Here is a 12,096-nt window from a genome sequence, read left to right as displayed (position 1 = left end):
CCAGCACACCCCAGAAACGCCCCCGGGATGCTGGCGCGGGCCTTTGCACCAGTGGGACGCCAGCGGAATGCCCAGCTGGCGTCCCTGGGTGGCGCTGCCATAGCAGAGCCAGGAGACCGGCATCTTGGCCACTCTGTGCAGTGTAAGTAGCTCAGACACTGGAGCTAGGGGCCCCAATGCCAGAACAGCCCCTTTTTGGCCTCCTAAGGACTTTCATCCTTGGAGGTCAGGAATGAGCTATGAATGTAATTTTACAGTTAAGCTTTCCTATGTTAATCAAAAGAACAGTCCAATTGTTCAAAAGCAGTTCCCTTCCAAATAGGCTTTGTGAGAAAAACCTCTGCAGGATCTGCCTCCCTGAGGCCAGCTTTGTTAGAATCAGGGCCTTATGTGCGCAACAGACTGACATGGGTCCCCAACTTTTGAGCCTGCAGGCACATTTGGAATTCTGATAAAGACAGATTGCCCTACCTGGCAACCAGTGGGGGGGACTTAATGGCAGTGGGGGCCCTCGTCTGCTACATAATGTTGCTGCCAGCAAAGCACTGATGTCATTCCTTGTGCACCCAGAAGTGACGTCAGAATGCCACCAAGGATATTCTGGCACTTGGGCAAAATTCTTTGGTTTAACCACAGAATAAAACTATGTCTTTTCTTTCAAATGAAAGACACTGTTTTACTCAAAATACGCAATATGGAAGACAGTCTACAGCATTACATAATGCTATGTATAATGCAGAAATATACAACATTCAAGATTTTGTTTAAATGTAAATAGATTTGGCAACAATTAATATGCTATGTGTTTAACGATAAAGTGTTCTCCATTTTCAGTGTTATGTAGTTGGTAGCTTCCAGCTCAAATGGAAGACCATTCCACTCATACAAGGAGTCCTTTGGATCTCAGCCTTTATTTGGTCAAACGATAATAGATTTGGGGTTGAAGGTTCTACTATGCTATTCTTTAAATGAGATCCACTATGCTCTTTACAATGGTATGCTTTGTTGACGAGACAGTGGCTATATAATATAATAAAACATTCCTTGATACTACAAAACTTGAACGCCAAGGAAACCAAGCCTGTACCAAAAACTAGGCATATACAGAAGGCTCTCAGTTCAACAGTCCTGGGCTCCTAGGTGCACACACACTTTCCAACAAGGCATTGTCCTTGAACAGCTCATATTACACTCTCTCTGTCCTTGCATACTATACAATTATATTTGCTGTACTCTTACCTTCCTTATCCATGCTAGAGTTCTTTGATCTACAAGGGAAATAGATGAAGTTAAAATCAAAAGCCAGAAATAGTTCTCTCATGTAACTTACTATTGGTCTTTATAAGTTGATTAAAATATTTTTACCTTATCTTTCACCAAAGCTACAAGGTGGCTTATATTTACAAAAGTAATAAAAAGACATAAGAAAAAATCAGGAGCAAAGAAAATAACACAATATAACCTGGAAATACAAAAAGGCCAATAAAAATCAAGAGCAAAAAACAAAAACAACCCACATGCTCTCCAGAACAGTCTTTACTTGCCATTTGAAGGGAATGACCAAACTAGACAAGATTGGCATCCCCCACCTTTGTCCTGGGGGTACGCCTCTATTTTAAAGACTGAATTCCTACTTGGGAAGTCCTTTAAACTGTGCCATGGGGGCTCAATTCTGGTCAGGACCACCATGGCATGGTGGAGGAGAAGGCAGGGATCCTACTTTCCCTTGTGCTGGTTTGCCAAACCAAAACAGCACCAGGAGGGCCTATATCCCTGCCCCATCCCCATTTCAAGTCAGAAACTGACATTGGGAAAGCGGATTACCCTTCCTCCCAAGAAGCTGACCAGAATTGGGGCCCACAGCACAGTTTAAAGAATGAATTTCCACCCAGGAACTCCTATAAAGTGAAGGCTCATCTTTTGGTAGCCCATTTCATTAGGTCTGCCCTCAGCAAGCTTTCCCCGGTTGGGAATTCTATAGTTTTGGCACTACTGCTGAAAGGGTTGTAAAATTTAAGATAGTGAGGATATATGTAATAAAATGTCTGCTGAAGATGCTAAATTTTGCTATGTTCATAGGACAGAAAGAAGTCTGGAGTACTCTACTCCTGGACTATTTAGAGCTTTAAAGCAATTTCCGGGCCCAGTTCAAAGTGCTGGTTCTTACCTTAAGATCCTAAACAAGCTGGGGACAAGGTACCTGAAAGACCATCTCCTCCTGTACAATCAAGCCCACCACTTTAAATCTGCCTCTCACACCCTGGGTCGCTGTGCCCTCACCTTCAGAGGTAAGACAGGTGGTGACTATAGAGGGCATTTTCTGTGATGGCCCCTCGCCTCTGGAACGCCCTCCCTCGAAACTCATCAGGCACCTACTTTCTTTTAGGTACTAATCAAAAAACCATCTTTTAATGAGGAAAGTTACCTTACCAGCTATTTAGTGGCTTGTTTTAATGGTTTATTAAAATTGTAAGCCACCTTCAGCAGGACTCTGAAGATATAGCACAGAAATATTCTAAATAAATAAATACTCAGCCAATGAAACAATCCAAGGTACCTTAACTGTGGAATTCTATGGTCTATAAATCAAATCCAGTCAGAAGTCTGGCAGCAGCATTTTGGACTATTTTCACTTTCCAAACACTTTCAGGCAACCACACATATGGCATGCTACAATAATGTAATCTAAACCATACTAAAGCACCCCTTTCCACCAAGGAAGCCAGTTCTAATTGGTAACCAGCATTCTTAGTCACAGCTGTCACTTGGATATGCAGAAGCTATAATCCCCAAAAGCAAATACTTTCCTATAGGTTCTCTTTTATCTGGTTTTTAAACTGAGGATCATGCTGGCATACATTCAGACTTATGTAACAAAATATATTCAACACCATTTTTGGTGAAGACTTTGGTTTCTTGATATGCAACACTACCAGCTCTGGCTATAAGAGACTCAAGTACCAGAGCGGCAAGGTGATTTCTAGTATACAAATATCCATGTCAAGGGGCAGCTCCACAGAATTCCTTTCATCCTCATCTTGATTAGAAATTTTCATAGCACAGTTCATGCTGCTTACTATCAAATTAAGGACAGAAGACAGCTTGAGTGATAAGGAAGGAGCTACTATATAAATATAGCACAGGCTCTAATTGATGCCAGGCAGGCTACCTTAAGGGAAGGGACAGTGAATGACAGTGTAGTGCTTCTTAAAAACAGCTGAAGATGGTGCCCCACCCACTTTGTCAGGAAGCCCATTCCATAGGGAAGGAGATACCATATAAATAGCACAGGCTCCAGTTGATGCCAGGGAGGCTTCCTTAATGGAAGGTGGACTGTGGCAACATGAGGACAAACTGCTGGCACATGGAGACATACAGAGAGAGAGACCGTCCTTTAGATACGTGGATTCTAGGCCATGAATGGCTTTTTAAAGTTATTCACCAGAACACTGAATTTGCAGCCAATACCTGTTTTAAAACAAGCAAGAATGTTCTTGTTGGCTGGCCTATGACAGTAATCCCACTCCCACATTCTGCCCCAGTTGCAATTTCTGGGTTGTCTTCAAGGTTGGCCCAATATACAGCACATTATAATAATTAAACTATGAAGTTACAAAAGCATGGATTAGCGAGGCAAGATTGGCTGTGTCTATAAAGAAAAGGTGATAAAACCAAATGCTGCCTTAGTGGCCCTGACTGGGCATAAAGGTGGGATATAAATATTATAAATAAATATATAGATACACAGCATTCCTGTCCACAACACCAACCTGCTTTTCAAAAAGCAAGGATCCATGAGCACCATACTGTACCCCCAAAACTGGAACAACATTAAAACAGAAAACACGCTCAAAAGTATTCCACAGCCATTTGCTGTCCTATCTATGATTCAGTCCAATTTGTAAGTTGCCTTCTACTTGTAACTTGAGCAACACTGCTGAATTCTGTTAACACAGGCTTTTAAATATTCACCATACGCATACATTATCAGGAATGTAGCTAAGAATAATTTCCAGCTAGACAAGCATTGATGTTTACAATGTTCCAGACCAAGGCATATTGTAATTTGCTGCCTAAGTACCTGCCAACATCTTCTTTCCAGACAGTGATACTCTTAGGTGTAGACAAAACATGCCCCCAAGCATTTTCCAAAGCTCATCTTACTGTTAACTGTCTGACCACAAGACACCAGAATACGATAACATGTTAATTTTTCTTTAAAATCAGTAGCGGAACTGAGAATATGTAAGAATATATAAGTGGACTAAATCACTAGCCTGTTAACATTTAAATGGTTGCTTTATTAAACAAATTTACATCCATAGTTATTAGATCCAGTTCTAGGCATCAAATTTGGATAATTATTTTCTTAAAATAGTTCCGTCTCTGTCCCCAAGGCAGTGAACATTCAAATATTTCAAACATTAAAACCATTTAAAATACAAATTTAAACACACACACAATTTTATACACACACAAACACATGAATATTTAAAACAATTAAATAAAACACATAAAAACACAAACAGGGAGGAGGGCTAATAAAAGTTAGCGAGGAAATAAGAACATAAGAAATACTAAACAAAGGGGTAAAAAGTCTTCACCTACAGGCAGAAGACAATGATAGAGGGAGACAGATGAATCTCCCTGGGGAGGGAGTGCCAAAGTTTTGGCAACATGACCAAGAAGGTCCTTTCTGGGTTATCCACCTCTAAGCAGGGCCTCTGAAGATGACTGAAGTGGTGGGGAGTAGGTTCATATGAGAGTAGGCGCCCCTTCAGGTATGCTGGCCCCCAGCTTTAAAAGGTCAATTACACCAGGGACTGGAAACAAGCGGAGTACCAGTAGGTGTACTAGAAAAAGGATTAAGTCAGAAGCAAGTAACATGGAAGAATCCTCTCCAGTGGTTAGTGATCTAGTCTCACTATTCTATTGCTCCTCTCTATTCAAAGGAAGACAGGAGGCATAATGCTCTTCTTAAAAATGGTGGTTCAACAAGGGATTGCAACTGAAGATTGTTTCAGGCAAGTAGCTGTGTTAGTCAGTATCAGTAGAATAAACTATGAGTCCAGTAGCCTACAAAATTTTCCAGAGTATAAACTTTTGTATTCGTCAGATACAAATACAAGAAAGATACATTAGGTCAGGGCTAGTGTGTCTTCATTCCTATTTGTATCTGGTGAAGTGAGCTTTGACTCATGGAAACTTACACGACTAAAGAATGCAACCTCTTGTCTGAAGACCACTCAAACATGCAGCTACTCTATGCTGGCCATTGGCTGTAACAACAATAAACAAAAGTACAGCTACTATTCTTGTACTGCAGAATGGAAATCAAGGCTAAAATAAAAACATTCCTATCTAGGAAGCCAATGGCACAGAGAGGTTTTAACACAGGTATCTCAAATATACATGCAATGCCAACCATATTACAAGGAAAAAAACTCAATTTACTCATACAAGGAACAAATCTCTCTATATGATGTGGAACATGAGGCACCTTGATGTACCTTTCAGTAACACTATACTTTAACCACTATATCACTGATTTGATGTCAAATAATTGGTAACTTGCACCTGAATTCAGTTTATCCAGGTTTTGGCAAAGAAAAATTAGTCCAAGGGGCAGTATACAGATAAAATGGTATACAAAAGTACAGGATGAACAAACCATCAGTAAACAACCGCTAAAAGACACTTCCATTTCCAATTCTTTATCAAGAGTACCATGCACAGGAATATGACTAAAAATAATAGTAAACTGGCAAATTTAGAACTGAAGTCTTTCACACGAAATACTACTTTTAAAGATGATTCTAATACTCTTAGCTTACCTTAACTGAGGCAAATACTTTGGAACCATCTCATCATTGTAAGAAAATGAAACAACAGCATATGGACATACATGCCTTGGTCTTTGTCTGATCTCATCGAAGCCATATTCATAAAAATAATACTAGAAACAAATTCAAAATAAATGGACAACTATGTCAGGTATTCAATAAAAGTACAATTGCTTCAATCACAAAAACTCAGAAATTTCTTACTTGAAATTAAACTATCGACACACTAGAACTACACCAAACAGTATTAGAACTACATGATAAAAGCTTAAATGTTATGCTCAGAAAGCAATTTCCAAGACAAAAAAATACAAAAAAATTAGAAATGCTCCATTTTCATTGCACCACTCATGTTAGGGAACATTCGGTTATTCAAATTTAAAGGCCTTATTAAAGCTTTTTCACTAATAGCAAGTTGAACATCCCTTATCCAAAACACTTGAGACCAGAAGTTTCAGATTTCGGAATATTTGCATATACATGAGGTATCTTCGGGATGGGACGCAAATCTAAACACAAAATTCATTTATGTTTTTATATACACCTTATACATGTAGCCTGAAGGTAATATTATACAATATTTTAAATACTTTTGTACATGTGGAGCATTGTGGGGAACCTGCCGTTGGCATGACCAGCCTGCACACATGCCATTTTATTACTCTTTGTGGCCGTTCAAAAAGTTTTGGATCTTGGATCATTTTGGATATCAGATTTTCTGATAAGAGATACTCAACTTGTACTACATAAAAATTAAAAAGCTGACTTGAATTGCTTGATAATATTTATGTGCATCTGTGTTCAAGTAACACTCTTACCTGTGAACGCTCATATGCTCTATAAGATAGTAAAGAATTAATTTTGTTCGCAGTGTTTAAAACATGGTATTCATGCTTTGGTGTTGGATCTGGTGCACTTTTTGAAGCTGAGTCCATTGGTTTTATTCCCAGGGTATCAAATATGCTTTTAACTTTTCCCTAAATGGCAAAGAACTATTAGAAAAGCAGCAGGTTCACTACATAAGACAAAAAACCTCATGCCATCTTAACATCCTGTCCTATCCCAACAAACTCCAATGCTGGTAAACTTTACTAACTCCAGACACTCTAAAACAGTGTTCCCCAACCTGTGGGTCACGACCCAAAAGTGGGTTTATGGAGCCTCTGAAAGTGGGCTACGCGCCAGCCCTCCGTAAAGGCTTCTCCTGCCCTTTTTTCTCTCCTCACCCTGCTTGTCAGCTTCTCACATTCTACCTCTCTTTGCAACAATAATCAGGGAGAAAAATCTGTCAGGCAGCTAGTAACTTTACAGTAGTAGCTGGAAGGAAGGGGGGAAAGGCTGAAGGGTTGGCAGGAGCTGTTCAAAGCATGGGAAAGTGAGAGGAGAGAAAGAAGTGTGTGCGTATGTGGGCTTCATTTTGGTGTTGTTTTTTCAGCAGCCCGACCTCTTGCTCAGCACCCCACAGCACCTCACTGCACTCTACTTGCTGTGGGAACATACCACACCAAGCCCCCCACTGCCAACCCTTTCACCACCACCTGCCATCTTCACCCATCTCTTCAACCTGCCCTCCTCAAGCTTCACTCTGGCTCAGCCGGCAGAGCAGGAGGAGATGACAGAGAGAGGTCCTTGCTCTCAGGTATTTGACTTCAGGGGAAACCTTCTGAACTCTCCACATGGAAAAGAACACTCTCTGTTACAACACCTTCTCTCCCATGAGTGATACATTTATGGATAGACTTTACATTTATGGATAGGCTTGATAGCTGTAGTGGAGATCTCGTTATCTACTCATACAATCAGTAATATGTGGGTAAAAATTTTCCCCTAATCACAATGCAGGCACTGATGAAAGTCTTAATTAATTTTTGCAACAAGGAAGAGGAACAAAATATCAAGGGTGAAAACTATAAGATAAGCTTACCTTTATGACTTTAAAAATTATCACATCACCAGTTGATCTCGGATCTAGAGTATTAGCTTGCAACAAATCAGCATATCTAGAAAGATATACACCTGGAGTATATGAAGAGAAGTTAACAGCATTTAACAGAAGTAGTCAGACATCAAAACTATGTCTAAAAAAACCCCCATATCATAAGATATGTGATACCATAACAAGTATTTTCAAAACTGTACACATCTCTGTTAAAACTAGCAACCCCTCTCCCCAGGCATTACAAATATAAAAACTAAAGTCAAAGATCGATCTTTACTTTTACAAAAGCACTCAAAAGTTTTAAAATTCCTCTACTTTTGGAATACAAATGCCAACAAAGCAATACCACAAGAAAAATCAACTTTAAATTTCAAAGTCGACAGGAGCTTTAAAATCTTATTATACTTAAAAATACAAAATTGTTTCTGCAGATAGGGGGAGGCTGTGGCTCAGTGGTAGGGCATCTGCTTAGCATGCAGAAGGTCCCAGGTTCAATCCCTGGCATCTCCAGTTAAAGGGATGAGACAAGTAGGTGATGTGAAAGACCTCAGCCTGAGACCCCAGAAAGCCACTACTGGTCTGAGCAGATGATACTGACTTTGATAAACCAAGGGTCTGATTCAATATAAGGCAGTTTCATGTGTTCATGTGATATCTATGTCAGCAATTTTAGTTGGGTATCTAATGCATGCCCTGACCTGGATGGCCCAGGCTAGCCTGATCTCGTCAGATCTCAGAAGCTAAGCAGGGTCAGCCCTGGTTAGTATTTGGATGGGAGACCACCAAGGAATACCAGGGTTGCTGTGCAGAGGAAGGCACTGGCAAACCACCTCTGTTAGTCTCTTGCCATGAAAACCCCAAAAAGGGGTCGCCATAAGTCGGCTGCGACTTGAAGGCACTTTACACACACATCTAATGCATAATGGTGACAACCAGTGCAGCTGCAGTAAGAGAATCCGAAGATTAGCTACATTACAGAAAAATGTAATTGCAAATAGGGAATAGAGGAGCTATTCGATGTTGGTGGAAAGGGGCTGAATTTCAGATGAGAGCAGACTCGTTTTTAATCAGTATCCGACATTACTGACCAAAAAAGAGTCATCTCTCTCCTATTCTACAAGCCATAAACCCAAATGACAGGAAAAAAACAGATAATTACCCATAGAAGGATTGCCAAGAACTGTCATTTTGGAATGGCCCACCTGCAGGCCATTTTCACATATGTTTTGCACCTGAAATTAAACGTTATGTCAATGCTTTGTGCTAGACATGAAAACCAGCATACAACTGTATTAGAATGTATTTATTTATTCCCAACTCTCAGGGGCACCTGCCCAAGATAGTTTACAAAATAACATACAATAAAAACAAAGCATTAAACATTCTTAATTGAATATAAAACAACCAGAGCAAAAAACATATATAAATTTTGAATGACTACCAGTTTCAAGACTAAAACACTAGTAAAATGATAATTTAAACGCTAGTAAAATGATAATTTTAACTTAATTAAAAGCCTAGATAAAAGAGAATAACACTGGCAACCTAGCGAGCCTAAATGGGAAGGGCATTCCACAGCCAACCTGTCTCTTTAAATGGTCTAAGCTTGTGAGGATGAATCTGAATTCTGTAGCACGGAACATTCCGTCTGCTTAAGAAACACAGGTGAATGCAGTCGAGTTTCTTTTAAAGAGAACCCTGAAAGCTTGGCTGGAATTAAAACTACGGACAGACCCTAGGGGCAGAAGTAGATATGCAGTGCAGGTGGAAAAATTGGAAAAGGTCCAGCCTTTGAAGAATCATCACAGTGCTTAATGTACGGAAAGACATATGATACAGCAGAGGAAAAGGGACAAGGTAGAAGTGAGGAGAAAACAGGGATGTGGGGCTGAATTCTACAAACTGGCTTAAACCAATTATTTGGCTGCAGCTTGCAATACACTGTGTCGTGCTTTCAGTTGTGCAGCTTCTAGTAGACACTGGCCAGTTAAAACAGCAGAACTTGTTAACTGAACACATCAAGCACATTCTAATATTTAGTACTACAATCTGAATACGTAGGTGAAAAATGGTATCAGGAAGAACGTTAAGTAATTTTCAAGGAACTCTAGCTGCTAAGCAGGTTCTACAGACGATATCATAATCCTGTTTAGTCCAATAATACTAAAGTATTTACAAAAAATGATGTAAGTCAATACATGTCCCCTTGACTATATCAGTCTCAAAAGTTGTAGCCTGCACTATTAATATCCTACTATTTCCAAAATGAAAGCTTGCATTGATTAAATCTGTGCTTCATCATGCAATATGGATGAGGTTTTGTAGTCTAGAAGTCGGCTGGCACTTAGGAATGTATGAGTGGCATCATGAGTTCCCTAGTGCAGAGAATCCAAGACTGACAGGTCCTCCATCGCATACACTTAACTCCATCAAGCAGAATTGTGCCAGTGAAATTTTGTATGTAATGTCAACGCAACCACACTTGAATTCTTCCACTCATCAAAATGACATTCTTACCAGAGCACGATCAACCTTCAGAAATGCGTAACTTTCAGCAAGCTCTTTTTCTGATCGGCCATCTTGTTTTAATTCCCTCCGCTTCTCTATGAACTTTGAGATAACAAGGTATTAATATATGCAATGAAACCAAACACATTTTATAATCATGAGATTTATACATTCCGTGCCTTGGATCCTAAGGTGCCATCCCACTGGTGCAGAGTAATTCAACATGATTTCTTGTCTATAGAGGAGGGGAGGGAGATTTTTGCCCATTTCCCCTTCCTGCTGCAGAATCCCCATTTGCTCTCCCACACCGTTCCTTCATGTCCATTGACCTGCTGGAAAACTATTTCGGGGGGGGGGGGGCTCAGAAGGCTGCAGTGAAGGAGGGCAGCCAAGGAAGTTGTTTTCTTCCAGCATGGCTCTGCTTGTGCTCCTTAAGATCCAAGCCACTGTTTTTAAAAGAAGAAATCTGAACACTGTAGCAAGGAATCCAAATGCCAAGGAAATTGAAATTTTGCAACAAAATTGGCTAAAGTACGGTATACCCGTACTTGGGGAGGGGCTGTGGCTCAGTGGTAGAGCATCTGCTTGGCATGCAGAAGGTCTCCGGTTCAATCCCTGGCATCTCCAGTTAAAGGGACCAGGCAGGTAGGTGATGTGAAAGACCCCTGCCTGAGACCCTGGAGAGCCACTGCCAGTCAGAGTAGACAGTACTGACTTTGATGGACCAAGGGTCTGATTCAGTATAAGGCAGCTTCATATGTTCATACCCAGCCACCTACAGACTGGGATTTTCTGACTTCCCCTTCCCACTACAGGCAACTAGTCACCCTGAGATTTTGTACTTGTGGGTTAGCAGACACTCAGGAACATCATCGAGCAAAGTGAGTGCCTGCAGTCAAAGTGTGTGGGGGGGGGGGGGATGCAGCAGAAATCGCTGCATCCTCTTTGGAAGGCTTAAGTGCCTTTAGTAATACATGGTGGGATACATCCCAATTTGTATTTTTAAACCATATTACCAATTTTTTAAAGATGACTTAGAACCTTCAACTTGAGTTAACAGTTCATCCAAATGACATATTATCCTTCAAACATCTCCTCAAATAAGAGCACAAACATATTTCTGTAATAATAAATCAAAGCAAGCCAAATACTACAGATTTTGCATGTACACGTTTTAGACTATTTTGTTACAAATGAATCATGGTCGCTTACCTCCTTTTCCAACAGTTCACTATGAACTAAACTGGCTTTTCTGTAAGCGAAGTAGTCTTTTGACTGACACTCCAAGTAAGCGGAATGCAAAATGTTCACAACATCGTCAAATTCACGAGATCCCGCAATTATTGGCTGGAAAAGAGCTATAGAGGAAAAAAAATAATACCATCTGGACATTCAGGCTTGCATTCATCTTTACGTTAAAAGACAAAATATACTGAAGAAAATCTCAGCTGCAGGGCCCATTCCTCTGGCACTAGGTGCTTTCTGCTCACCAAAAGATATTGGCTGTATGTGAATTAAAGCATCTAGCACCAGAAGCATGCATTCTCCAGCGGTGGACAGTGCTATGCAAGCAGAAACAAGGGGAAAGATCCAAGCTAAAGATTAGAGGAAGGATTGAAACGTGAGCCAAAAGAAAAGGTAGGGTATAAATGCAGGACACAGCAAGCTACCTTATACTGACTCAGACCACTAGTCCATTAAGGTCAGTATTGTCTCATCAGACTGGCAGCAGCTCTTCAGCCTCTCAGGTGGAAGTCTTCCACATCACCTACACACCTGATCCTTTTAGCAGGGGATGCTGGGGAC

General features: G+C 40.5%; 1 protein-coding gene and 1 non-coding gene across 2 annotated transcripts in view; one reads left to right on the top strand and one right to left on the bottom strand.

The window, feature by feature from the left end:
• The window catches only part of TASOR (transcription activation suppressor), a 52,116-nt gene that overhangs the window by 32,745 nt on the left and 7,275 nt on the right, over window positions 1–12,096 (bottom strand). Inside the window, exons 2-8 of the mRNA XM_056853276.1 lie at window positions 11,503–11,648; window positions 10,300–10,392; window positions 8,942–9,014; window positions 7,768–7,859; window positions 6,662–6,820; window positions 5,835–5,956; window positions 1,240–1,268 (exon numbers count right to left, since the gene is read on the bottom strand). Coding sequence (XP_056709254.1) covers window positions 1,240–1,268; window positions 5,835–5,956; window positions 6,662–6,820; window positions 7,768–7,859; window positions 8,942–9,014; window positions 10,300–10,392; window positions 11,503–11,648 — 714 coding nt within the window. The remainder of the gene's footprint in view (window positions 1–1,239; window positions 1,269–5,834; window positions 5,957–6,661; window positions 6,821–7,767; window positions 7,860–8,941; window positions 9,015–10,299; window positions 10,393–11,502; window positions 11,649–12,096) is intronic.
• TRNAA-AGC (transfer RNA alanine (anticodon AGC)) lies at window positions 8,220–8,292 on the top strand. The gene has a single exon. It is a non-coding gene; the product is annotated as a tRNA-Ala (tRNA).

This window comes from Euleptes europaea, chromosome 1 (assembly GCF_029931775.1).
Source record: "Euleptes europaea isolate rEulEur1 chromosome 1, rEulEur1.hap1, whole genome shotgun sequence".
NCBI lineage: Eukaryota > Metazoa > Chordata > Lepidosauria > Squamata > Sphaerodactylidae > Euleptes > Euleptes europaea.
This window is presented reverse-complemented; position numbering and strand designations above follow the sequence as displayed.